Source organism: Mustela nigripes, chromosome 13, assembly GCF_022355385.1.
Source record: "Mustela nigripes isolate SB6536 chromosome 13, MUSNIG.SB6536, whole genome shotgun sequence".
Taxonomy (NCBI): Eukaryota; Metazoa; Chordata; class Mammalia; order Carnivora; family Mustelidae; genus Mustela; species Mustela nigripes.
The window spans coordinates 8,542,545-8,566,921 of NC_081569.1; the positions used below are offsets into that span (position 1 = coordinate 8,542,545).

The following is a 24,377-nucleotide window of genomic DNA, read 5'->3' on the forward strand; positions in this document are numbered from 1 at the left end:
TTTCAGGTGTTTGCAATCTTTAGATAAGCTATCTAGCTGATCTCCGGCTAGCTGAAGTAGTCTCAGCCTGCTACTTCTCCGCCATCTTGACTCCATTTCCCAAAATGCATTCTTGAGTTATACTCATGATTAGAGTAGGCTTTTAAATTCAGCAACCTTTGAAGGAATCCAAATCTGTTTCCTGTCCTGAGCTCCACTCTTCATTCCTGCCTTCCTCTCTTCCCCTATACTCAGGCTCACAAATCCCCTTCCCTTTCCTAGGGCCTCACATAAATTGGCTATAATACGGGATAAATTATGTAGGAAGTTTGTAGAATAAAGAGTAGGCTGTAGAGGAAATGTCAAGGTAATACACACAGAAATGGCTTTGATATAACTAAATCTATTAATATTGGTATATGGACATGAGTCTCTATAAAAGCCAAAACCTATGGTTCTCAACCCTGGCTTCCTATTAAATTGAACAAAATCACAGAGACCTAATCTCCAACCTCAATGGTTCTAATCAAGAAGGTATGAATAAGACAATTATGGGTAAGGGTTGGGGTTCTAATCATCTGTGTTTAAAATAAAAAAGAAAATCACCATTAAATATTCTCACATACAATATAAGACAATTATGGCTAAGGGTTGGGGTTCTAATCATCTGTGTTTAAAATAAAAAAGAAAATCACCATTAAATATTCTCACATACAATCAATAAAAGACAACAATAAGGTATTGAGTGTCTAGTATGAAAATAGCACTAAATGTTTTATAAGCAGTAGCTCATATAGTCTTTATCACATTTCTTTAAGTAGGAACTGTGAGGAATACCACTTTTATAACCAAAGTCACAGAGGACAGATAAGTGTCTCAAGGTCATGACTGCTAAATGCAGAGCCCTCCTTGGAACTCTGACACAAGTACCCACACTAAGCAGTTAAGTTACGCCCCCATGAAGCCATCATTCAGAACCACTGGTATGTATGTACAACCGCATATGTGTGACATACACACATGTATGTGTGGTGGAGAGAGAAAGAATGTATGTGGATACCCTGGGAGAGAGGCAATTCTGGGGCTTAGGACACTTGGGGCAGAGAGATGTCCTCAAATAAAGGCTGTGCCAGCCCAAGGAGCCATTGAGAGCCATCATTTGCTCATGGGCCAACGAGAGAAGTCACCACGGAGTGAAGTGAGCACAGAAAGCAACTAGGAGGTTGACTAATGTAAACTTAAGTTGACATTTTCCTGAAGACCAGCTCCGCTTCCCCCACCTTCGGCCACACTACATATCTCATCCTTCCAATTTCTCTTCGTTTACTCTGCTAAGGTAAAAAAAATAAATAATAATAATAATAAATAAATAATAAAAAATTTTTAAAAAGGCAGATGGAGGGATGTAAAAGAACAAAGTCTTCTGACAATTAGCTAATTTGTGCTAAAAGCACAATACTTTCTCCCTAAAAACATGTACCCAGAATGTGCCACAGAAGATTCTTTGGGGTTTCAGAATCAAGCCTGGTCACCTGGTCTAGGGGATCCATAACTCCTCAGATACCAAGCAAAGGCAACCTTTCCCAAGCATGATTTCAGCAGAGCCCCTGCCCGTTTCTTCGTTTTAAGTATGTTTTTCGATTATAACTATGAAACACGTTGCTGCAGGTCTACTGAGTGACAGCCTAAAGGGGAAGCCAGGTCTCCTGCTTCCAAAGCCCAGGCTTACTTTCACCAGTGACATCCTACTAGGCAGAAAGCATAGGGCTAAGAGCCAAGATTCCAGGGCCAATCCTCCTGGGTTCAAATCTTGGTTCTAAAGCATCCTGTGTGACATAGAGCACAGCCTGGCAATGGGAAGACAGAAATAAAAACTTTCTTGGGGCCGGGGGGTGGGGGGCGCCTGGGTGGTTCAGTTGGCTGAGTGCCTGACTCTTGGCTTCGGCTCAGGTCATGATCTCAGGACCCCGGGATTGAATTCCGTGTTGAGCCCCATGGGGGCTCTGAGCTCTGCACTCAGCAGAGTGTCTGCCTGAAGATTCTGTGTCTGTCTGCCCCTACCCCTCCATCTCTTTCTCTCAAATGATTAATCTTTAAAACACACACATACACACACACACACAAAACTTTTTGGTTCTTGGGTCTGTATATTCTGTACCCCCTTGCCTGACCCAGTATACTAGGCGGAATGGTGTCCCCCCTCTGCCCCGCAAAATCCGTGTCCTTCTCAGAACCGCAGGATGTGACCTGATCTGGAAACTTTTAACAGCACATTTTGGCCATAAGAGACTCTTAATCTCAGGAAACAGACTGAGGGTTGCTGGAGGGGGGGAGGGTGGAAGGGATGGGGTGGCTGGGGGATGGGCACCGGGGAGGGTGTGTGCTATGGGGAGTGCTGTGAATTGTGTAAGTTAAGGACACAGAGTGTGAATAAAAGGACACTGGGAGCCCTGCAAGCCATGTGAGATGACTCAGCTCCCTACATGAACGTGAACATCATCCGCACCAACCCATCTTCCCTAGCTGAGCACTGAGTCCCTGTGTCTGTTTCCTAATCCCGGCTGTTCTGGAATACAGGTGTGAGCTGCCCCATGGAAGGGTTTTGGGGGCACACACCAGAACAGCACCTGTCAGTGGGGCAAAAAGCAGAGGTGGGGCGAGGAGGAGGGCAAAGCCCAGTACAACTGTGACAGAGGCCCTGGGCAGTCCTGCAGGGAGTTTCTGGAGCTGCAAAAGTCCTGTGGACGGTTCCCAGCCTGGGCTAGGAGGCCCGGCCCTCCTTAGACCTACCCTTAGATGCACAAGGCTCACCCGCAAGAGCCACAGCTTCGGCCAAGGCTACTCCTGTCGGCGACAGACAGATTCCGGTGATGTATCCAGCTGTAAGCAGCTGGGAGTGCACAGCTGGGTCCCAGGTCTGGCAGGTGCATTGAAGCATCCCCCCACCTGTACGAGTGGCCTTCCTTTTGTTGAACCACCATTTGTTATGAGAAGGCGGCCAAGTGAGAGTCGGCCTGGACTAGAATCTCCTTACTCTGGGAAAGAACCCACGCCAGGTATCGCATCTAAGGGGCTCTCACATCACACAGACAGCGACGATCGGAGAGGTCTCTGCCTTGCATTCTTACACACTTCCCTCTCTCACTCACACCTCTTCCATGACTACCCACTACAGTGACTAAGAATCTCCACTTGAAAGCAGCTTCTAATCACATTTGGACCATGGCAGTCCCTCCTTTTTCTAGTGATCTCTGGACAGAGAGGATACTCCTCTGACTCTGCCTGGAAATCGCCACCCATCTGTCCATTTCAATCATCCATTCATTCGTCAATCGTCACACAGATTCAACACGTCTTCTACGCTAAATAAGGTATTGAGCATTCAAATGATGAATGAGATTGTAAAAGGCCTTACCTGTCATAACAAGGAGTGAAAATTTCTCTAGACAGCCTGAAGGATTATGGGCAATACTGTGACTTGAACAGGTCTGGGTTACTGAAAGCCCCTCTGTCGGCGACGGAGCAGATGGGTTGCTGGAGGGCTCACGGGAGGCAATGCAGGTGGGGGCTATATATTAGCGGAGACCTTCAGACCTCCTTGAGTCTCCCAGCTTCTGTCCTTCCTCTCAGACCCCCTCTGTCCACAAGTCCGCCGCATTGCCAATGAACACACGGAGAGCCTGCTTGGGTGGGAATACTCACACTGTCCTCCTAAGCCACAAGCAGCCCATGGGGCCCGGTCACATGCCTTTGTATGTGCCCACACACCATGGATGTGACCCCAGGTCACAAACACTCAGTGGGAAGCACACGGCTATCTATGTAGACTGGGCACCTCTAAAAAAAATGAGCCCCAAGGGGATGGATGATTCCATTTTGGCTTTTCCCCTCAACAGCCTCAATAGCTTTAGGCCCATCTCTCCGTGGGTGGGACTTTCATATTAAACACAAATTATGGATCTAAGTGTATAACTTGGTAGTAGAGACCATATTCCAAAGAAACAAAAGGGAGTTGTTGGGTTTTTTGTTTTTTGGGTTTGTTTTTTTTTAAGATTAGCCAAGTATAGACTGTAAAATAGAAGAGAAAATATCATATTAATAATAATTATTCGAAGGCAATAGCTTATGTTCTTTAATGCAGTTCCAACATAAATGTCACTGTAAGAAATGATATTTCATTTCAATACTAACAAATCAGGTACTTAGTGTGCTGGGGGAGAAATGATTGGAACTACTTTAAAGCCGTGTTAACCAGAGAAACTGCAAAAATATTTATATTCTTATGAAGGAAGGAAGGAATGCCCCTCATGGGTGTATTTAAGTGTCCTCCATCTTTTGGATAAATGGTAATGCTGAACAAAAAATGGAAAGATGACCTTAGAATAATAACCTCAGGACTCAATTGGGACTAAGCTTCTCAATGTACAAAAATCATTTGCAATATGTTCAGGATGGAAATTTCTATGCTGCTTTATAGCTCATAGACTTCATTATATACCTCAAACAAAATCACCAAAACACCCAACTCTGGGCTGCCTTCCTTCCCCTGGGGTGCCCCCCCATATGTAAAATTATTTACCATCCTCTTACTCACTGCCTGCAACTCTGCTCAGTGACTCAACAATGTTTGTAAGGATAGAGAAACAAAGGGAAAGAGAAAACCAATCCACTCGGAGAGGTGTTTCATATAGAGAACGGGACTGTTAAAGCAAAACCAGGTCTGGCACCATTAGCGCTTTTCTCTAGCCAATTTCCTACAAAGGAAAATTTGTAGGAAATTCTTTCCTACAAAGACTCGTGCAAAAGCCACGTGGACAATTTCCCAGGGCAAGCTGGGCTGATAGGTGAAAGCCATCCCACTGGGCAAGCTTCTTCCATTCTTTGTCATTTCTGGCAGCCCCCCTGTGTTTGTTACATGGCAGAGTTTGGGCAAGGGGGGGTGTGGTAGGGTCCTGAACCCAAGAGTCATTTAGTTTACAAACAACAACTCCAGAGGACTTTGAGTTTCTAGTTGACTTATGGTGAATGGCATTGATGCTTATCTGACCAGAAGCTCTTAGTCTGAATGGGGGCTTGGAGAAACAAAGTCAATGAAAGTCACCAATCCAATAGATCTGTTAATGATGCATGTATTTGTCCTTTAAACAAGTGACTGGCCCTTATCCATTGAGAGGCACACAGCTAGAGGGAAACTAGTCTATATCCATAATGCCTTTGAGTCACAATACCCCAAGCTTATTTTTCCCAATCCTACAGGTTTTGAATGCCAAGATACTGAATTTATTAGTGATGATATAACCTCCAAGTTGCATTCCTATCTGAATTTTCTTTTGGCCTTTACAAAACTCTTGTGCAGTGGGGAGGAAAGGAATCCTTAAGATTATCAATATCTGATACGTGACACACAGGTTCATAGCGATATGTGGCTTGTGGCATTGCTGATAAATGGAAAAGTGAGGTCTGTTGGTGCCTGACCCCTATGCCGCTCCGATGCTCTCTTCTTATTCTGCATCAACATTCATGTGGGTAAAGTAGACTAATTCAACCTAATAATTTATTAATTCAATAACACAACATTATTTTTAGCAACTGCTTAAACAAACCAGTTATTTAACAGAATTAATAGGTCAAAGCTGATGGTTCAGTAGCCTTGTGTATCAAAAAAAAAAAAAAAAAAAAAAAAAACCTTGGTCAGGTGGGAAGTTAGGTAATATTCCTCACCTGTCACTCCCTATACTCCCTTTGATAGCTAACAAGATTTTCACAAGCACAGGACCATGTAGATGCCAAGTGCTTTCTGGTTGTTCTAAGAGAATATCAAAGCCAACACAAGGAGCCTTAATGCTCATAAGGTCCAGGTATCCTTGGGGTTGAATGGAAGGCTGTCAGCTCGCCTAACAAATTTAAAAGAATCTATTACCATGGCACTGTCACAGTGTCCCTTATTTATGCTCCTCTAGTGGGGGAGTGGGAAGAACAGCTAGAACAGCCCGCTACAGCAGCTCTCCAGCTGCTCATGCAGTTAATATAGCTGTAGAAAGAATATGATTTATAGGAGCCTTTCCCTTGACACCAGAGCCTGAGTCCCAGATCCACTCATGTTGGGGAGATGCATGTCAGGTAGTCACTTCTGTGCACTCTGATGACAGCAGGGTAATAGCGAGCTGCTGATTTAGATAAGCACGGAGGCTAGAGGCATAAAATATCTGAATGGAAAGCTCACTCTCTATGCACCAAATCACGGCCACCAAACCACGGTGATGCAAGGGGAGCTTGGTTGACTGGTGCAGGGGGTAACAAGGGAGCCCCGTGCATCAAACAGGGCCAGGCAGAGTTTCCAGGAAAGCTGGGGATATGTGTCTGAGGGAGGCTCCCTGCCCCTTGCTGGCAAGGGTAGATGATTGAGAAAGCAAATCAGCAGGCACGTACAAACTGCTGGCAGGATCAACACAGACAGGGCTGCCAGGGAAGGCAATCGTTGAGCTAGTTCTGCAAGATCAGGTCGCTGGGCCAGACTACCTGGAGACTTCTTCCACTCCCAGGAGAGAAGAAAGAAATGAGTGGTCTTTGACAGCCTCTCCCCATCCTTATGGTATACTGCTGCCGGAAAGCGTTTGGATGCCAGAGCCTCACATACCTGATAGGGTCCCTGGTTGCAACCACAGTAGCTGCTCTCCATGGTGTAGCTTTTGGACACCCCCATCTCTCTCCACACCACCACCCGGGCCGTGGAGGCTCGGGATTTCTCCACGAGGAAGCTGCAGCTACTCATCGTGAATGCTGGGGCGAGCTTATCAAGGATTTTGGGAAGAGTCTACGATTAAAAAAATAAAGCCGTGATGAGTTGGGGAAGAGCATCATAAAAAGTAACATCTCAACATTTATTATGCATCTCAGTCTATCAATCACTTAATATATACAGCTGCAACTGTTACATCATCCTGAAGAAAGAAATGCCAAGGGTTTATCGCTTTTTGCTCTTAAATGAGGAAATTGAGACTTAGAAAAGCAAGAAAGAAATAGCTTGAGTCCAGCTACAAAGATGCTGGCATGGGAGCCAAATGCCAAGTGGGCCAACCCCAAAGACCACAGTCTTTCAGGTCCGGGTTTCGGCATCCCCGTGGACCGATGTCGCACGGACACTCAGGCTCATGCATCACTGCTCTGAGCTCCATGGAAAGCCACAGATGCCACAGGGACTGCGATTCAGAGTGACTCCACCCAATCTCAAGGTTTCCCAGCTCTAAGTCGGACTAGGGACTGTTCATTTACCCCAGGTGTACAAGTCACTGATAACCACTGGGGGTTGCATATAAAGTTTCCTGAAAGGGTATGACTGCCAAAATGAGCTTTCTAGTCCCACCTTGTTTGTTTGTTAAAGATTTTATTCATGACACAGAGAGAGAGCACAAGTAGGCAGAGCGGCAGGCAGAGAGAGAGGGAGAAGCAGGATCCCCACTGAGCAGGGAGACCCATGAGGCTCGATCCCAGGGCCCTGGGATCATCACACCAGCCACAGGAGGATGCTTACCTAAGCCACCCAGGTGCCCCTCCCATCTCATCTTGTGAGCCATAAATCTGAGGCTGGGCCAGTTACAAAAGTCTAAAAAATATGCCTTTTCTGGGGGCGTCTGGACAGCTCAGTTAAGCATCTGCCTTCGGCCCAGATCATGGTCCCACCGTCCTGGGATCGAGTCCCACATCGGGCTTCCCGCTCCACGGGAAGCCTGCTTCTCCCTCTCCTGCCTCCCCTGCTTGTATTCCTTCTCTCACTGTGTCTCTCTCTCTGTCAAATAAATAAATAAAATCATTAAAAATGTATGCCCTCTCTGGGTTCTAATGCATGCCCTCTCTGGGTTCATATATATATACATATATATGTATATATATATGATTTTATTTATTTATTTGAGAAAGAGAGGGCACACACAACAGAAAGCAGGGAGAGGCAGAGGGGGAGGAATTATCAGTCTGCTGATAATTTTCAGCAGACTCTGTGCTGAGCACAGAGCCCATAACATGGGGCCGGATCACGACCTGAGCCAAAACCGAGAGTTGGATGCTTAGCCAACTGAGCCACCCAGGCACCCCTCTTCTCTGCGTTCTTCCAGCCCACCATTTCCTAAAGTCAAAAGTTTTATGTGAGACCACTTAATTTATTTTAGAAAGCATCTGTAGATCCTTGCCACTCTCTGATTGACAGAGAGAGGGGGCTCCTAGTCACCAGATCTCCCCCATCCAAGGACAGTGACTCAAGATATGATAGCACATCAGGTCCCTGGGTTAGTGGAAATGCTGGACCTAGATAGTCCCAAATTTCTGCAATATTAGCAAGAAGGTTTCTCTACTTCACTGTTCACAGAATATCCACACACTAGCACATAATATAAAATTATGTACATTTGATAACAGTGAAACTTCAGGTTTTTGCACAAATTGTGGGGAGAAGGCAGAGCAGCAGGATGAGAATATGAATTAAGAAATGGTTTTTAAAGAAATGCAATTTTGTGGGATGCCTGGGTGGTCTCTACCTGCCACTCCCTCTGCTTGTGCTTTCTCTTTTTTCCTCTCTCTCTCACAAATAAATTTTTTGAATCTTAAACAAAAAAAAAGAAATGCAATTTTGTGAATTTCTAGGACATTGAACAGATCTCTTAATATCCCTGGGTTCTTACTGTCCCCATGTTTGATATAACTTAATTACATTAATATAACAATACAATTGTTAATTATATTATAAATCACCTATGATATATGTGTAATGTAACACAGTTATTCATATAATTTAGTATGATCTTTATGTTCCCACACAGCTTGCAGACCTGCAGCATCATCTGAGCAAGGAAACTGAGCTGCTAATGTCCTCACTTGAGTTTCCACAATTGCCCCCATAACTGGTTTCATCTCTCCACCCTTGTCCCCCTCTCCCTGTGATTCCTTCACCCCGCTTTTCTCCTTCAAAGTGTTCACCACAATTACAGTAAAATTAATGTTCATGTAATTAGCTGTTTATTTTCTATCTTCTCTGCAGTCCAGGAGTTCCATAGGGCAGGTCTGTCTCTCATTCAAAGGAAAATCTCTACACACAGATGTGCAGCCATTGAGGGCACTCCATAATTAGTTGCTGAAATAAATAGAATCTGCTCGCCCAGACCCTTAGGGGACTGCTTAGACATAAGTACACCATATACATATATATATGAAACACATATAGTATATGTGTGTGTGTATCTATATCTATATATATATCAACTAAAGTGATTTTAAAAACTTGAAAATAGTTTTAACTTATCAATGTTTTACCTTGCCGTAAAAATTCTAATTGGACATTATTTAAATGATCGCTCCTTTCTTTCTTAAGCAACCCTGATTTTCTTAATTCACATATCCCCTGTGCAAATGACCACATGTTCAATTTAATGGCGTGTCTCTCAGAAAGCTCTACCAGCTGTGATCCCCTCATTTACAAGGTGCAGTCAGAGTGCCCCTCCTATATACCCACAGCTGATTCCATTCATTAAATAATGGATTCCAAAACTACTACAGCATTGATAGTAAACTCCTGATTCTATATCTCTTGATTTCACACAAACTGATCTATGGCAGAGCGAGAAAGGAAGATAATGACAGCTCTAACAGCTGGAGATGGTCTTGCTCTGTTTTGTAAATGAACGAGGTGCAGATGAACTCTGTGTATGAACTGACCCACGAGGCCTTGTTTCAGTGCTCCCAGGGATCTCCATCTTGGGTGGGAAAAGACTCGGGATGCTCAACTCTTTCCCTCCTGCTTGCTCTGTGCCCTTAAACTTAATCTGGGTTTCCAAAGCTTGAGTATTATAATAGATACCTTTTCATTGGACACTCACTATGTATTTTACATGCATTAGCTCTTTTAATCATCACAAGTCTTCAGAGTAAGTTCTGTTATTATCTCATAATATAGAGACCCGTCAAGTCTCTTTTCAAGGGTCACAGAGATAGTAAGGGCAAATCCAGAATGTCAACCCAGATGTTCTGACATAGATCACATGAGCTTAGTCTAACCACTGCCAAGAACTACTTCTTCAGTAAGTATGATAATCCCATAGACTATAAAGAGATACAAGGAATGAATGACAGAATGGACACACAGGGCGTGGCCCAGGAAGTGGCCTTCAAGTGTGGTCTCAACACAGACCCAGCAGGGATCAAGAGACTAGACATGAAGCAGCGCTGAGAGTCATCTGCATCCCCATAGACACTGAATCCCATCTTTCCAGGAGCATCTGGGTCAAGAGCAGCCTCCGCTGATGGGGAAGGGGAGGATCCTGATTCATTAATTCCAGTTTTGAGGCATACGGCAGAAGCCCGAGTTGCATTTCAATTCATCTGCTCTCTGCGGACTCTTCCAACCCCTGTCTGGCCTCCCAAATTCACAGAAAATACAACTCTCAAAGATGTGCTGACTACGAACTCCCCAGACAGCTCCCAGCTCAGGACTCATTTCGAGGGAGAGGCCATCTCTGGGGCTCCAGTTCCCTGTGGTCGACCCTACAGAACTCAAATGTCTTCTCTCTCCTCTGAATTAAGCATGGGGCAAGGACCTGGCTGGGATTAGGGGCCAAAAGTATAAAATCTGGGGTTCACACTCCACGGTTTGAGTTGGAGCAGTCGTTTAACTCTGCTAACCCTCATTTTTGTCATCATTGAAGGGGGAGGGGTAGGACTAGACCCGACCTTGAGCGAGGGGGCAAAGCCATGGGCACCTTCAGTAAACGTGCAGTGTTTATTGTGCTCTTAAGAGGGGACTTTGCTGGGGCGCCTGGGTGGCTCAGTGGGTTAAGCCGCTGCCTTCGGCTCAGGTCATGATCTCATCGTCCTGGGATCGAGCCCCGCATCGGGCTCTCTGCTCAGCAGGGAGCCTGCTTCCTCCTCTCTCTCTCTCTGCCTGCCTCTCTGCCTACTTGTAATCTCTCTCTGTCAAATAAATAAATAATCTTAAAAAAAAAAAAAGAGGGGACTTTGCTGATGGGTGAAGGTTTAGAAGAGAGGGGAGTCGCTCTGCTCAAAATGTCAAACTTCCAAGATGGAAAAAACAGCTCTGAAAACCTCTCTTTGCTTTGTAGATTTCCCTTCTCCTCACTGAGATAATCTCCTGTTTACTAAGTACCCAAGGAGGATTCCTTCCCGTTTTGACCTCCTCTTTCATCCTGAACTACAGAGCAGCAGACTCTCAGTTTAGCTTCCGTCTCACTGAGCACATGCTCTAGAAGACCTCTGAGGTCAGCACCGGAGGCGAGCCCTGGCGTTGAGTCACCAGGGTCCCCATCCCAGCTCTTGCTACCTCTGGGACCGTTAGACATTTCAGCTCATCTCTGCACCTCCCCTCCTTCACGTGGGAAATGGGGTGTTGTTCAAAGTCCCTATTCACTCCATAAACACTGCTAAGCATACTCTATTCGAGAATAGACAGTCATTGAGAAGATTAAAAGACTGAGTGTACGTGGGATACCCCGGTGTGGTCTCCTTGCAGATGTTCCCAACTGGAAGCTTAGGAGAAAGATCAACGCCAGGAAAGGTCACGAACAAGAGATGCTTCCCAGGCAGAGGTGCTGAACAACTCATCTCAATCTATCTCCCTAATCCACTGTGATCCGCAACTAGCGGTTAAAATTCTTTAAGGCTCAAGTTTTAATTATCACAAAATTCACATCACTCCATTTCTTCAGATTTCTCTTAAAATAAAACTTAGTTAAAAATCATTCATATATATATATATATATATATATATATATATATATATATATATAGTTTGTTTGTTTTGTTTTCAGGGAACGTCCTAACACCGCTCCTATCTGTCCCTCAGACATTTGTCCGTTGGGATCATTTACTCAACTCCGCACCAATAGATAGTTAATCAGTCTTCTCTGTGTTACCTCCTAATATTTCCATTCTTGAACGTATTTTTTCTGTCCTTTTAAGTTTCTGATATTCTACCTCTTTCCCCAAATGCTATTTCTTAGAAATCCATGCTCTGCTCAGCTTCATTACATAAATACCTAGCATAGTGCCGGGCACATGGTACATAATCAATGAATGTTTACTTTTAAAAATACGTGTACCAGCTTTATTGAGGCATGTGAACAACACGATGATTTTTAGGAAATGTATAGAGTTTTGCAGCCATTATCAATAATCCATACACTTTTGTCACCATAAAGACAAGTCTTTTATGTTCATTCCAGTCAATCCTGCCCAAGGCAACCTCTGATCTACTTCTTTACTCTGTAATTTTTTACTTTTTTGGAAATGTCACATAAATCGAACCCTACATTTTTTATTTGCCTCTGATTTATTTTTAAGTTTATGTTTTTGTATATACCGGTAGTTTATCTCTCTTTATTGGAGGAGAGGCAGAGGGAAAGGGAGAGGCAGACTCTCACTGAGCCAGGAGCCTGACGTGGGACTCGATCCCAGGACCTGGGATCATGACCTGAGAGGAAGGCAGACACTTAACTATCTGAGCCACCAAGGTGCCCTAGATCTTTCCACCTTTCTAATAGAAGCATTCAAAGCTACAACTTTTCTCTAAGCACTATTTTAACTATACACCATACATTTTGATATATTTTTACTTTTATTCATTTTAGGACATTTTCTAATTTCCTTCTGATTTCTTCTTCGACCCAGCAGTTATTTTTGAGTATGCTGTTTAATTTCCAAATATTGAGACATCTCCCAGATTCTTACAAAAGTTGATCCAAAGTTTAATTCTGTCATGGCAAATGAACATACTTGTATGGTCTAGTGTAAGGTCTACCTAGGATAATTCTGATGTGGACTCAAAGACAATGTATATTCTTCTGCTTTAAGAATTGTTACATATATATCAATCAGGTCATGTCTTCTCTAGTTACTAATTTTCTGTTTGGTTGTTCTATTGCTTACTGAGAGGAATATTAAAATAACCAACTACCATTACTGAATTTTTAAATTTCTTCCTTCAATTCCGCCAATTTTTGTTTGTATATTTTGGAGTATACACATTCACTTACATTCATTATACCTTTCTGATTAATTATTCTATTCACTATTACACTGGATGCTCTCCTAGGTCTCAAAGGCTGTTGACTTTTTTTTCAACATCTGTTTCTCTATTACTTAAGATTAGTCATTTTGGATTGACCTTCAAGTTTAATGACTGATTCTCCTGCCATTGCAGATCTGCTCATGATCCTATCTAGGGAAACGTTCACTTTGGCTGTGGGACTTTTTGGAGCAAGAATTAACTTCCTTGCTTTCTTCCTCCGTCCCTCTCTCCCTCTGTCTCTCCTTCCTGTCTTCCTCCGTCTTTCCATCCCTCCCTCCTTTATTTCCTTCACTGGTTTCCTTCCTTCCTTCCTTCTTCTCTTTCAGATTCTAATTCTGTATCAAAATCCCCCTGACTGTAGTTGGGGCTTGGAGTAAAGAGGACATTGAAGATTACTTGTTGGTTCTGCTCTAATCGCCTTGAGGGACCCTCTACTGACAACCAGGAGTCCCGCATCTGGAGGACATGAAGGAGAGAGTGAAGAAAGACTGAGGCAGGAGGGGAAGTATTTCTAGGTGAAATAGCAGTTCAGTGGATCTCTCTCTCTTTTATACTCATTAACCCAGGGAATGAAGCTATTGTATACCCAGTAAATTCATATATCCAGAATAATAAAGAATTTGGAAGAGGTAGGTACCATGATAATTGTAATATTGGGATTTATAGTGGGAAATATGTATTTGTCCTTCATCCCTAGTCCCTGACATGGGGCTCCTACAACCCTTATAAATTCCTAAGTGATAAGAACATTAGGAGCATCTTTTGTTCTAATGAGGCGATTCTGGGAGGGCTCCTGGATCAGGCTATCCCCACTGGGGATGGGAGTGGGAAGAGGAGCTGGGGACAAGTTAATAACTGACCACAGCTACATGAAGAAGCCTCCATAAAATCCCAATAAATGGGGTTTGGAAAGCTTCTAAGTTGGTGAGCACATTCACATGCCCAGAGGATGATACCCACCCCCGACCCCACAGGACAGAAGCTCTTGTACTGGGACACTGCCAGTCCCTGCCCTGTATGTTTCTTATCTGGCTGCTCACCTGCATCCTTTATCATACCCTTTAGTAAACAGGAAACAGTCAGGAAGTGCTTCCCTGAGCTCTGTGAGCCACTCCAGCAAATCACTGAATCCACGGCAGGAGGGGAGGTCATGGAACCCTCCAACTGAGAGCTAAGTCAGACAGAAGTCATGGGGAACCTGGAACCTGACTACTGGTGACATGCATCTGAAGGAGGAGGCAGTCCTGTGGGACTGAATCCTTAAGCTGTGGGATCTGCTGCTGTTTCTAGGTGGATAGCGTCAGGATTGAGTTCCATTGCAGGATGCCCAGCTGGTGTCTCAGAAGTCCCTGGTGGGGTAAAACCCCCACAGATCTGGCGGCAAGTGTCGGAAGTTCTGTGTGAAAGTAAAGGAGAAAGACGCAGGAGAACTGGAGGGTTTTCCAACTCAGTAATTTTTCTTCATTTTCTATATACATTTGAAATAAAGGCCAGCTTTTATTTTGTATTTGGACAATGTTGCCTCATCAACGTCTCTTCCCTGTATCCTAACAGTAAGAAGTCCCTCCTTCTTCACCCCTCCTTATCTTCCCCATTGGTTCAGTGGGGGAATCCCTGAGCTCTAGCCACTGGGACCCAGAAAATATAGAATTAGCTTCAGTGGATCACTGCTCTGCTTTTCAGAGCGTGCTCACACAGAGGGGTGCAGAGGGTCTGATTTTCTTTCAACCCTTCATAGTTATTTAAGATCCTTTCATATACAGTATCATTTTGTTGCTCTCATAAACATGAAACAGAAGCAGTATTTGTACTCTCCTCATTTCACAGGGGACGAACGGTGGTTCAGCGAGGTGGCGTTAGTAATGACTCCTAGGTGCACAGTTAATAATTGTAAAGCCAGGCATTAAATGGAGGCTTCCTTTCTCCAATTTTTATGCCCTTTGCACTACATCATATCATCTAGAAAACAAAACACAGCAACCAGGTAGGAAAGCTATTATTCATCAAAAATAGAGAGAGGTTGCACACGCCTCCAACCTGTTTGTATTATAATCCTACAGTAGAAATAATGAAAATGCTTATTTAGGGGGGAAAATGGGTGGGGCATGTGTCTCAAAGGCAAGAATATGGACATAAAGTGTCTTTTGTCATTGTGCCCAGAGACTTACCCTGTAGCCGATGTCTTCCAAGAGATTCGATGTGCCCACACTGGACTCTGCTTGCCACAAGGTCTCCTTGATGCTACAGCCATAAAGGAATACATTCTTCTTTTGAGAGTGGCCATGGAAATCACAGAAGACCTACAATGGCCAAGCAAAGGAGAAAAAAAAACAAAACCCAGGTCAGGTCTATTGTCGTCGTCGTCGTCTTCTTCTTCTTTTTTAAGATTTTATTTATTTATTTGAGAGAGAGAGAGAGAGAGAAAGGAAGGAAGAGAGAAAGAACATAGGCAGGGAGGAGGGGAAGAGGGCAAGGTAAAAACAGGCTCCCCACTGAGCAGGGAGCTGGATGCGGGATTTAATCCCAGGATCATGACCTGAGCCAAAGGCAGAAAGTTAGCCAAGGAGCCACCCAGGCACCCCAAGTCTATTGGTTTCTTACAAGTCTGAAGTGTCAACTTTCTCAGACAAATACTGCTTACTTAGCAGAACCTGTTGCATGAGGATCACTGGTGATCTTGGTAAGAGTTGGTTGTACTGGTACAGCCAGGCACTAGACCTGTGAATGAATCCATCTGGCTCGGACCCAAAGAACCACCCAGCTTACCTGGATGATTCTAACATAGTCTCACTGGAAATAATGTGTAGTTTCTGCTTAAGCCACTGAGTTTGGGGGTTGTTTGATATCCAGCAAAAACCAACTGCGCAATAAGCTGTGTTCTTAATCTAAGTATTTACTTCCCTTCCTTCCTCATGTAAAATACACTCATCTCCTCCCCCAAGGAAGCCTCCCTGAACACCCATCCTGTCACAGGATCAGACCCTCAGTCCAAACTCCCATGATGGTTTCCAGACCCCATATGTGCCTCCTGATCCATGAACTAAAAAGGCCAGTCACCTGCCTTCCAACCACCTACACACAATGGTGGAATGACGAAACATTATCCCCAATAAACACTCATGTTTCAAAGAGGAGGAGTAGGATGGACACAGAAGTCACTTGTCCATAACGATTCTGAAATAATAGTGGGCAGACACTGAGAGGTTCCTATATATGGAGTATAATTTAATTAAATATTATAATATTATGTTTCCTCCCTGAAATCAGAAAAAGACCTGATGCTACCAATGGCATTTGGTGATGCAATTGAGAAAAGAGGAAAAAGAAATGCAAGAGAAAAAATAAAAGGAATAAGATTTGAAAGGCATAAATAGCAATGTCTTTATTCTCTTAAAGACTGTAAAACATAGAATATAAAAAATCTGTATGTACATACGAAATCACAGGTTAGAATGTCAATATCTAAAAGTCAAGTCCACTTATATATCCTATCAATGTACAAATAAAAGCCTAAATTTCAAAATGGGATTTAAAATAGCTGGAAAGTGGGATGGCTGGGTGGCTCAGTCAGTTAAGCATCTGCCTTTGGCTCAGGTCATGATCCTGGGGTCCTAGGATGGAGTCCCATGTCAGGCTCCCTGCCACATGGGGAGTCTCCATCTCTCTGCCACTCCCCCTGCATGTGCACTCACTCTGTCTCTTCCGACAAATAAGTAAAATCTTTTTAAAAATAGCAGAAAGCATTAATCTCTTAATTTTAAAGATGTGTAAGACACATTATTGAGAAAAATGAAAATTTGCAATTCTTAGCAAATTTACCTACCTGGGTTCAATGCAATTTCAGTCAAAACCCACAGAGGGTGTTTTGTTGTTTTTTTTACCTTCTGGAAACTTACAAGCTGATTTCAAACCAAACTGAAAATGCAAGGAACCAAGAAGACTGAGCCAGTCTTGACAAAGAATGAGAAAAATGGACAAATTACGTAGAGATATCCAAACTTGTTTTGAAGTTACAGTATTTCATACACAGTATTATTGATAAAACATAAATCAGTCAATGGAGGAAAATAGATATTCCAGAAAGGGACTCTTATATATAGTCACTTGGTTTATGACAAATTTGATACTCCTGATACATCGGGAGAAAGGTGGTCTTGGAAGACTCATGGTCCCATGTAAAAAAGGTAGAAAATAAAAATAAATGTGCATCCCTACTTCACACTATATTAAAAAAATAAATTCCACACAGAAGGTAAATCCTAATAGGAGAAATAAAGTAAAACAGCTACCTACTTAAGTTGTAGGCTACTCTGTATGACCCTGGAGTTGGGATACAGTTTTTGGAGGAAACAAACAAGAAATACATATAAATGAAAAATACTTAAAAATTAGATAGAGTCAGGGGTGTCAGGGTAGCTCCACTGGCTAAGCATCTGACTCTTGGTTTTGGCTCAGCCCATGATTTCAGGGTTTTGAGATCGAGTCCCGTGTTGGTCTCCAAGTCCAGCATGGAGTCTACTTGAGAGTCTTTCTCTCCCTCTCCCCTCTGATATTCTCTCTCTCTCAAATAAATAAAGAAATATTTTAAAAACATTAGATATAATCCAAAGGCAGTTGCTTGACTGACTGAGCTAGCCAGGCATCCTGCTTTTCTACTATTTTAAATCCAATTTTTGAATTTAGATTTTCATTTGTACATTGATAGGGTATACAGGTGGACGTGACATTTAGGTATTGACATTCTAACCTGTGATTTTGTATGTTACAAAGACATTACGAAGAATGTAAAAAGGCAAACCAAAGAGTGAAAAGACCCATTTATAATATATATATCCCACAAATAAATAAATATATATATATCAATGAGGAAAAGAAAGACAACCCACTTTTTAAAAAATGGGTAAAAATCTTACACTGAGGGCGCCTGGGTGGCTCAGTGGGTTAAGCCTCTGCCTTAGGCACAGGTCATGATCTCAGGGTTCTGGGATCGAGTCCCACATCGGGCTCTCTGCTCAGTGGGGAACCTGCTTCCTCCTCTCTCTCTCTCCGCCTGCCTCTCTACCTATTTGTGATCTCTGTCTGTCAAATAAATAAAATTAAAAAAAAAAAAAATCTTCCACTGACATTTCACAGAAGAAAATGTCCAAAGGGCTATTAAGAATGTGAAAAGGCAAACCAAAGAATGAAAAAGACCTATTTGTAATATATATATTTCTCACAAATATATATATATATATATATATATATATACACACCTCACAAATAATATATATATATGTATTTTTATATATATAATATATATATCAACAAGCAAAAGAAAGACAAGAAAAGAAAGACAACCCATTTTTTTAAAATGGAAAATATCTTCCATCTACATTTCACAAAAGAGAATGTCCAAAGGGCTATTAATCATCAATATCAAGAAACTCTAATTTGCATACCACAATGAGATGCCACCATCTCTCAGGGCTTATAAGGATGTTAACATCATGAAGACAGACAACACCAAGAGGTGACCACAAGACAGAAGAAAACAAACCCCTGAATCCAATTTTTCGACAATAAATTGATGACACTCCTTTAGAAAATAATTAGGGATTGTCTTCTAAAGCTGAATATGCAGATATTCTAAAAACCTCCCCGCAGAAATGCATGCACTGAGCACCAGAAGATATCAAGAATGTACACAGCAGCACTATTTTTATTAGCTTAAAACTGTAACCAGCATAATGGATTAATTAATCGTGATAAAATCATTTGACAGAATATTGCTGAACACAGAGAGAAAAAATAAAAGCAAGCTAGACACAAAAGAGTACATCTAAGGATTTCTTTTTTTTTTTTTTTTAAGTTGTATTTATTTATTTGAGAGGGGGTGGAGAGGGAGCGGGATCAGGGGAGGGGAGGGGCTGAGCAGGGAGCCTGATGCAAGGCTCGGTCCCAGGCCCCTGGGACCATGATCAGGGGTTTCTTTTATATGATGCTCAGAAATAGGCAAAACTAATATGGTGGTAGAAATTAGGGTTGTGTTTATTTTGGGAAACAGGGTATTATTGTCTGATGTGTCTGGATTGCTGGTCAAGTTCTTTTTCTTGATTTGGTGGGGGTTACATGGTGAATACATTTTGAGACAGTTTATCAAGCTGTGCAGTAGTAATCTGTGTTCTTAAAATTAACAGATGATCCCTATGCATAGTGTGTTTCAAAAGAGACAGAAATCCTAGTTTTTTTTTAAGATTTTTATTTATTTGACAGACACAGATCACAAGTAGGCAGAGAGACAGGCAGAGAGAGGAGGAAGCAGGCTCCCCACTGAGCAGAGAGCCCGATGTGGGGCTCAATCCCAGGACTCTGGGATCGTGACCTGAGCCGAAGGCAGAGGCTTTAACCCACTGAGCCACCCAGGCGCCCCAGAAATCCTAATATTTTAAAGAGTTATTTCCTCACGTCGGTTCCTTAGTCTCTAGAAATCCAGCCGTTGCATATTAAGTTAAGGACACAGAGTAGGTACCTGAAGGTGTTTGTCAAATTTAAGATGCAGAATTGAGGGTACGTAATAGCAGAGCAAACAGGTAAGAGTGGAAATTGTTAAGTGGCAAAAAGAATAGGATTAGCAAAAATAGAAATACTTAAAGTGGAATAAATGCAATGTCCTACAATCAGATTCAAACAAGGGCCCAAGTGAAGGATTTACGTTTCGCTGAGAAGTAGATTTTGAATGAGAGATCCAGAGGTTTTTGATGGCAATTCATTCAGAATAAATCAGAGGCCACAGATGTCAAAAATTAATCTAATCACAACTGCCTATGGAGAAGTAAAGAGGCCATATATTAAGAGAACAATCAGTCCAATGTACCTCCTACTGGCCAATTTATGTCTAATAGAGTGTTTCTCATGCCTGAGTATGGCATTTTAGAAAATGCCAGGACACCTCAAGAAGGAGGAACCAGAAAGCCAGGAGAAATGGGAATGTCTGTAAACAACTAAAGATATGGGAGATGTTTATCCCAGAAGTAAAAAAAGGCTCAAAGGGGTCTTGATAGGAGACCCACAGATTTCCGAATTCTCCCAGTGGGAACATGAATAAATGTACTTGCTGTCAGAAAGCAGGAGAAGGCAAAAGGAAAGATCATGTGCACCCAGATTCCAGCTCTATGTTAAATTCAACAGTTGTTGAGTATCTATTGCTGGCAAGAAATAACTCTCCATGGTTATAGCTGTCTTGATATGCTGTGTCCCGCTTTTAAAAACTTCCGTTCTCTGGAAATGTTTCAGCAGAAGCCAGACGAATGGTTATCAGTGAAGTTGTTGGTGAAGTTAGACTGGATGATGATTTTTTTGGTGTGTGATTAAAGCCCTGAAGTTCACTGCGTGAACAGGAATTTGTTAACAGCAGAAGGGCATCCCAGGATGCCCGGGGTGCACGAATAAAGCCATAAACACACACACACCTCAAAGAACACTAAAGGTCCAAGTGAGTTAATGGTCTGCCCAGCCACGGCCAAAGAGGAAGACCAGCTCTCTGATGGCAGCTTAGAACTGAGAAGCTGTGTTGCTCTGTTGATGGGCCATGGGAGTAGGGAAGCATCAGAGGTATCAGGACTGATTTTCTGGAAACAAGCTTGTTGAAGAACAAGCGGGGCTGATTTGCTCGGGAGCCAGAATGTGGGTTTTTGGACAGACCAAGTATGTATGAGATGAGGGTTTTGAGGACTAATGGATTCTAAATTGTTCTGTATGTTCACCTTCCTGTCCTTCTCTTTCTCCTGACTGTCAATAACAGACAGCTGCTGCTACTACATTGGGGGGATTGTTAAATTACATTTTAAATTTCCTGTTAGCAGAAAAGTATTTAAGTATTTTTTCTCTCCAACAAAACAAGAAAATAATTTTATCTTTCTTAATTGGGGTCTTTTAGTCTTGGTTTAGGTTGAAGTCTGATAAGAAAATAAATCTCCCCAGCGTCTAGAGATCACTGAGCTCTGGGTGCCAGAGCCAAAATGATCAGCAGATTTGGGAGGAGGGAGTCAGTTCAATGACAAGTCACATCCCACACAGGACACAAAGCAAAAGCAAAGAAACAGTGAATGAGCAGAGAAAGTCGTTCCCTAAAGAGTGGGGTAATCAAGCAAAGGCTCAGAGAAAAGCAGAACACAGAAAACATGGGGGTTGAAAGAAAAACATGAGAGATGGGAACAACAGTGCGGGCTCCTGGTGCTTTCCATTGCTCTAAGAATACAGGACTTCTTTCCTTCAAAACTCTCTATCTTCCTATTTGGGCTACTTTGAGCAAGACGCTGTTACTTCTAACCAACAGATCCCCTAGGCCAGTGTTTCTCCATCCTGTCTCTGCACTAAAGTCTCCTGAGATTATAAAAATACCGATGCCTGGAGCCCACCTCCAGAAAGTTTTAGTTAATTGGTCTGCAGTGACACCAGAACTGTGGGATTTTTTTAACTTTTCCAAGTGATTCTAACGCGCAGCTCGGGTTGAAAACCACTCTGGTCCCGTCAAGAGTTGAGAGCAGTGGATCTCACGTGTCAGGAGTGTTAGAATCGCCTGGAAGAGTTTCCAAAGTACAGTCTGTAAACCACTCCCCAGCAATAATGCGATTCAAGTAAGTCTGGGGTGGGCGCCGGGAGTTTGCATTTCTAGCAAGTCCTTGGTGATGCTGAGACCTTGGACCTAAGCCCATGTTTTGGAAGTCTCTAGGCTAACGGAACCAACAGAACCATTGGAGCTTTAATCCTCTGCTGTCACAAATTTGCCACCAACCTTTGCACCTCAGTGTCTCTATGTGAATTAAACACCCACCATTCTTATGAAAAGTGTGCAAAAAAAAAAAAAAAAAAGAAGAAGAAGAAGAAGCTGTGTCTTAGCAACAGATTTCTCAATAAAGCCAGAAGCTTTGCCTTCGTGGTGACAGGGCACCCCTTAAATGCTCAAGTCAACTGAAGAAAAGAGTTTTCTTTCCCCCTCACCCCCAATCCTGACAGACTCTGGAAGCTGAGGTAAATGATGGAGTAGAGACCTAGTCACCTGTGGGACTGAGCCCTGCTTAGCCCTGGGACTTCTAGTGGCCTCTGGAGACTCAAAATAGAGGAGACGCTGACATTGTCCTGCTTTTGCTCAAATGACATCTCTAAAAATAAATGCTTGTTAATTATAAGAAACATGTATGCCTCTATACTATAGGTGGTAATTATAAGACAAATTATCAAGTTATTTCTGTTGAGGGAGCTTTTTCCTTCCAAAGGAAGACGGAGTACTTATTTTTCCTTTCGGTAGAATTCTGTGCCAGGTGGGTAGGAAGTGTGCCCAGTGGTGGCACTCGAACATTCATGGGCTAACCTATGGTCTTATCTTGCTTATTTATCAATTGACTCAGCAAATATTTACCGGATGCTTGCTTTGTGGCAGGAGAAATTAAAATGTTAATACAGCGTTATTCTTAATAGAACAATAGTTATTTTATTGAAGACTTATAACGCTTCAGATAATGAACTAAAAACTTAATACACATTATCTCATGATGAAGCAGGTGCTACCATTAACCCCATTTTGCAGCCAAGAAAACTGAATTCAGATCAAATAAGTAACTTATCTTTTCCAGGCACACCCAAGTCTGCGCTTAAGTATGTGAATAAATATCTGAGCCCCAGTATGTCCTAACCCAGAATCCATGCTTCAAAACACTTTTTATTAAAGATTTTATTTATTTATTTGACAGAGAGATCACAAGTAGGCAGAGAGGCAGGCAGAGAGAGAGAAGGAAGCAGGCTCCCCACCAAGCAGAGAGCCCAATGTGGGGCTCAATTCCAGGACCTTGAGATCATGACCTGAGCCGAAGGCAGAGGTTTAACCCACTGAGCCACCCAGGCGTCACAATGCTTCAAAACACTTGTGAAATTTCTGTATTGCCTTTTCCAGGAACTTGTGTTCGGATGATCCCATGAGTAAAGAGGAAATCATATTGCCATGAGAGGAGGATGGAAGTAGAGGTAGAAACAGGGTCAATGGGAACCCAGATAAGGGGGTATGTGCACAAGTCCAGGTGTACCATTCACACTGTGCTCCATAATGATGGTGCCCATGAGGGTGTGCGATGTAGGGGTCCTAGGATTCTCGAGGCAGAGGGAAGGGTGTTCCTAATTTGAGTCTCACTGGGTGAGAGCCATCCAAGCCAAGGGAATGAGGAAGAAGGCATCATGGATCTGAGGAGTTTCACCCATTGAGAATAAGACTGCAGAGTGAAAGGAAAGGAGAATGGACCTCAGGGCTTAGGGCGGGCAGTGGGCAGATCAGTGATACCCCTGCACACCACTCTGGGATGTCTGGACATTTCTCCGAAGGTGATGAAGGAGCCATTAAAGTGTCTGCACGGGAGAAGCAGTATGGTCAGGTCACCAGGATAGGAGTTCGAAGAGTAGACTAGAGGGATGGACACCAGGCCCCAAGAGTTGACAAAGGCCTAGCTAATACAGCAGAAGTATGTGGCACTTAAGGAAGCTTAAGCATGGAGAGAAAGGAAGTTGAGTGAGAGGGGAAGGCAGTAAAATCTACAGGAGTTGGAGACAAAATGGATCTAGGGGCCAAGTGAGGAAGAGGTTAAGGATACTCCCTAGATTTCTGGCTTAAGTGAACAGGCAACATGATTGTGCTTTTCCCCAAGGCAAAGAATATAGGCAGGGATGAAGATCTGGAGGTTTCATTTCATTAAGTTGTGTTTTGCTTGAGCTGGAGTGGTTAGTTTTGAACTTGCTTGCCCTGGGCTAAACTGACTCCCCTGCGTCTCGCTTTCTCCATCAGCAAACTATATGGTGTTGATTGGATTACGATTTTGAAATCAGGCTCTTCTGCATCTCCCCGGTACCTTTGCCAATGAATTCTTGTCTGAGCTAAATTGCAAGGTTAATTTAATTCATGCAAACGTGAGTTCCATCATTTCTTGCTCAACAAAGAGATCGTTTGGGGCCACATTGCTATGCTCCTCACGCACCTTCCCCACCTTTTGCCTCCATTCCTTGGTCCCATTCTTGTTCCTCTGTAAGCTAATTGGGCCCTTTATGCAAGAGGTTAACCCCCATCTCAAATGCACCCCCCCCACCCAGGCATTCTCCTGCTCCCCACAGCATACCTATCCCTGATTGTGTTTACTGCTCTGCCAGCTTTAAGTTGCTGTGTTTTCCATTCCTGACATCTGGGTCTTATTCCCGCTTCCCAGCAGTGAGACCTCTGCATTATTTATGCCACTGCCACAGGAAAATGAAGGTGAGGCTGAACTGTGAGAAGGCACATTCTGGGGTATGTGATGGAAACCCAGAACAG

At 43.0% G+C, this 24,377-nt stretch overlaps 1 protein-coding gene across 1 annotated transcript in view; it reads right to left on the reverse strand.

Annotated features, from left to right (window-relative positions):
- Positions 1-24,377, reverse strand: part of AGBL1 (AGBL carboxypeptidase 1) — a 661,016-nt gene that overhangs the window by 317,862 nt on the left and 318,777 nt on the right. Inside the window, exons 18-19 of the mRNA XM_059418473.1 lie at positions 15,217-15,348; positions 6,617-6,793 (exon numbers count right to left, since the gene is read on the reverse strand). Coding sequence (XP_059274456.1) covers positions 6,617-6,793; positions 15,217-15,348 — 309 coding nt within the window. The remainder of the gene's footprint in view (positions 1-6,616; positions 6,794-15,216; positions 15,349-24,377) is intronic.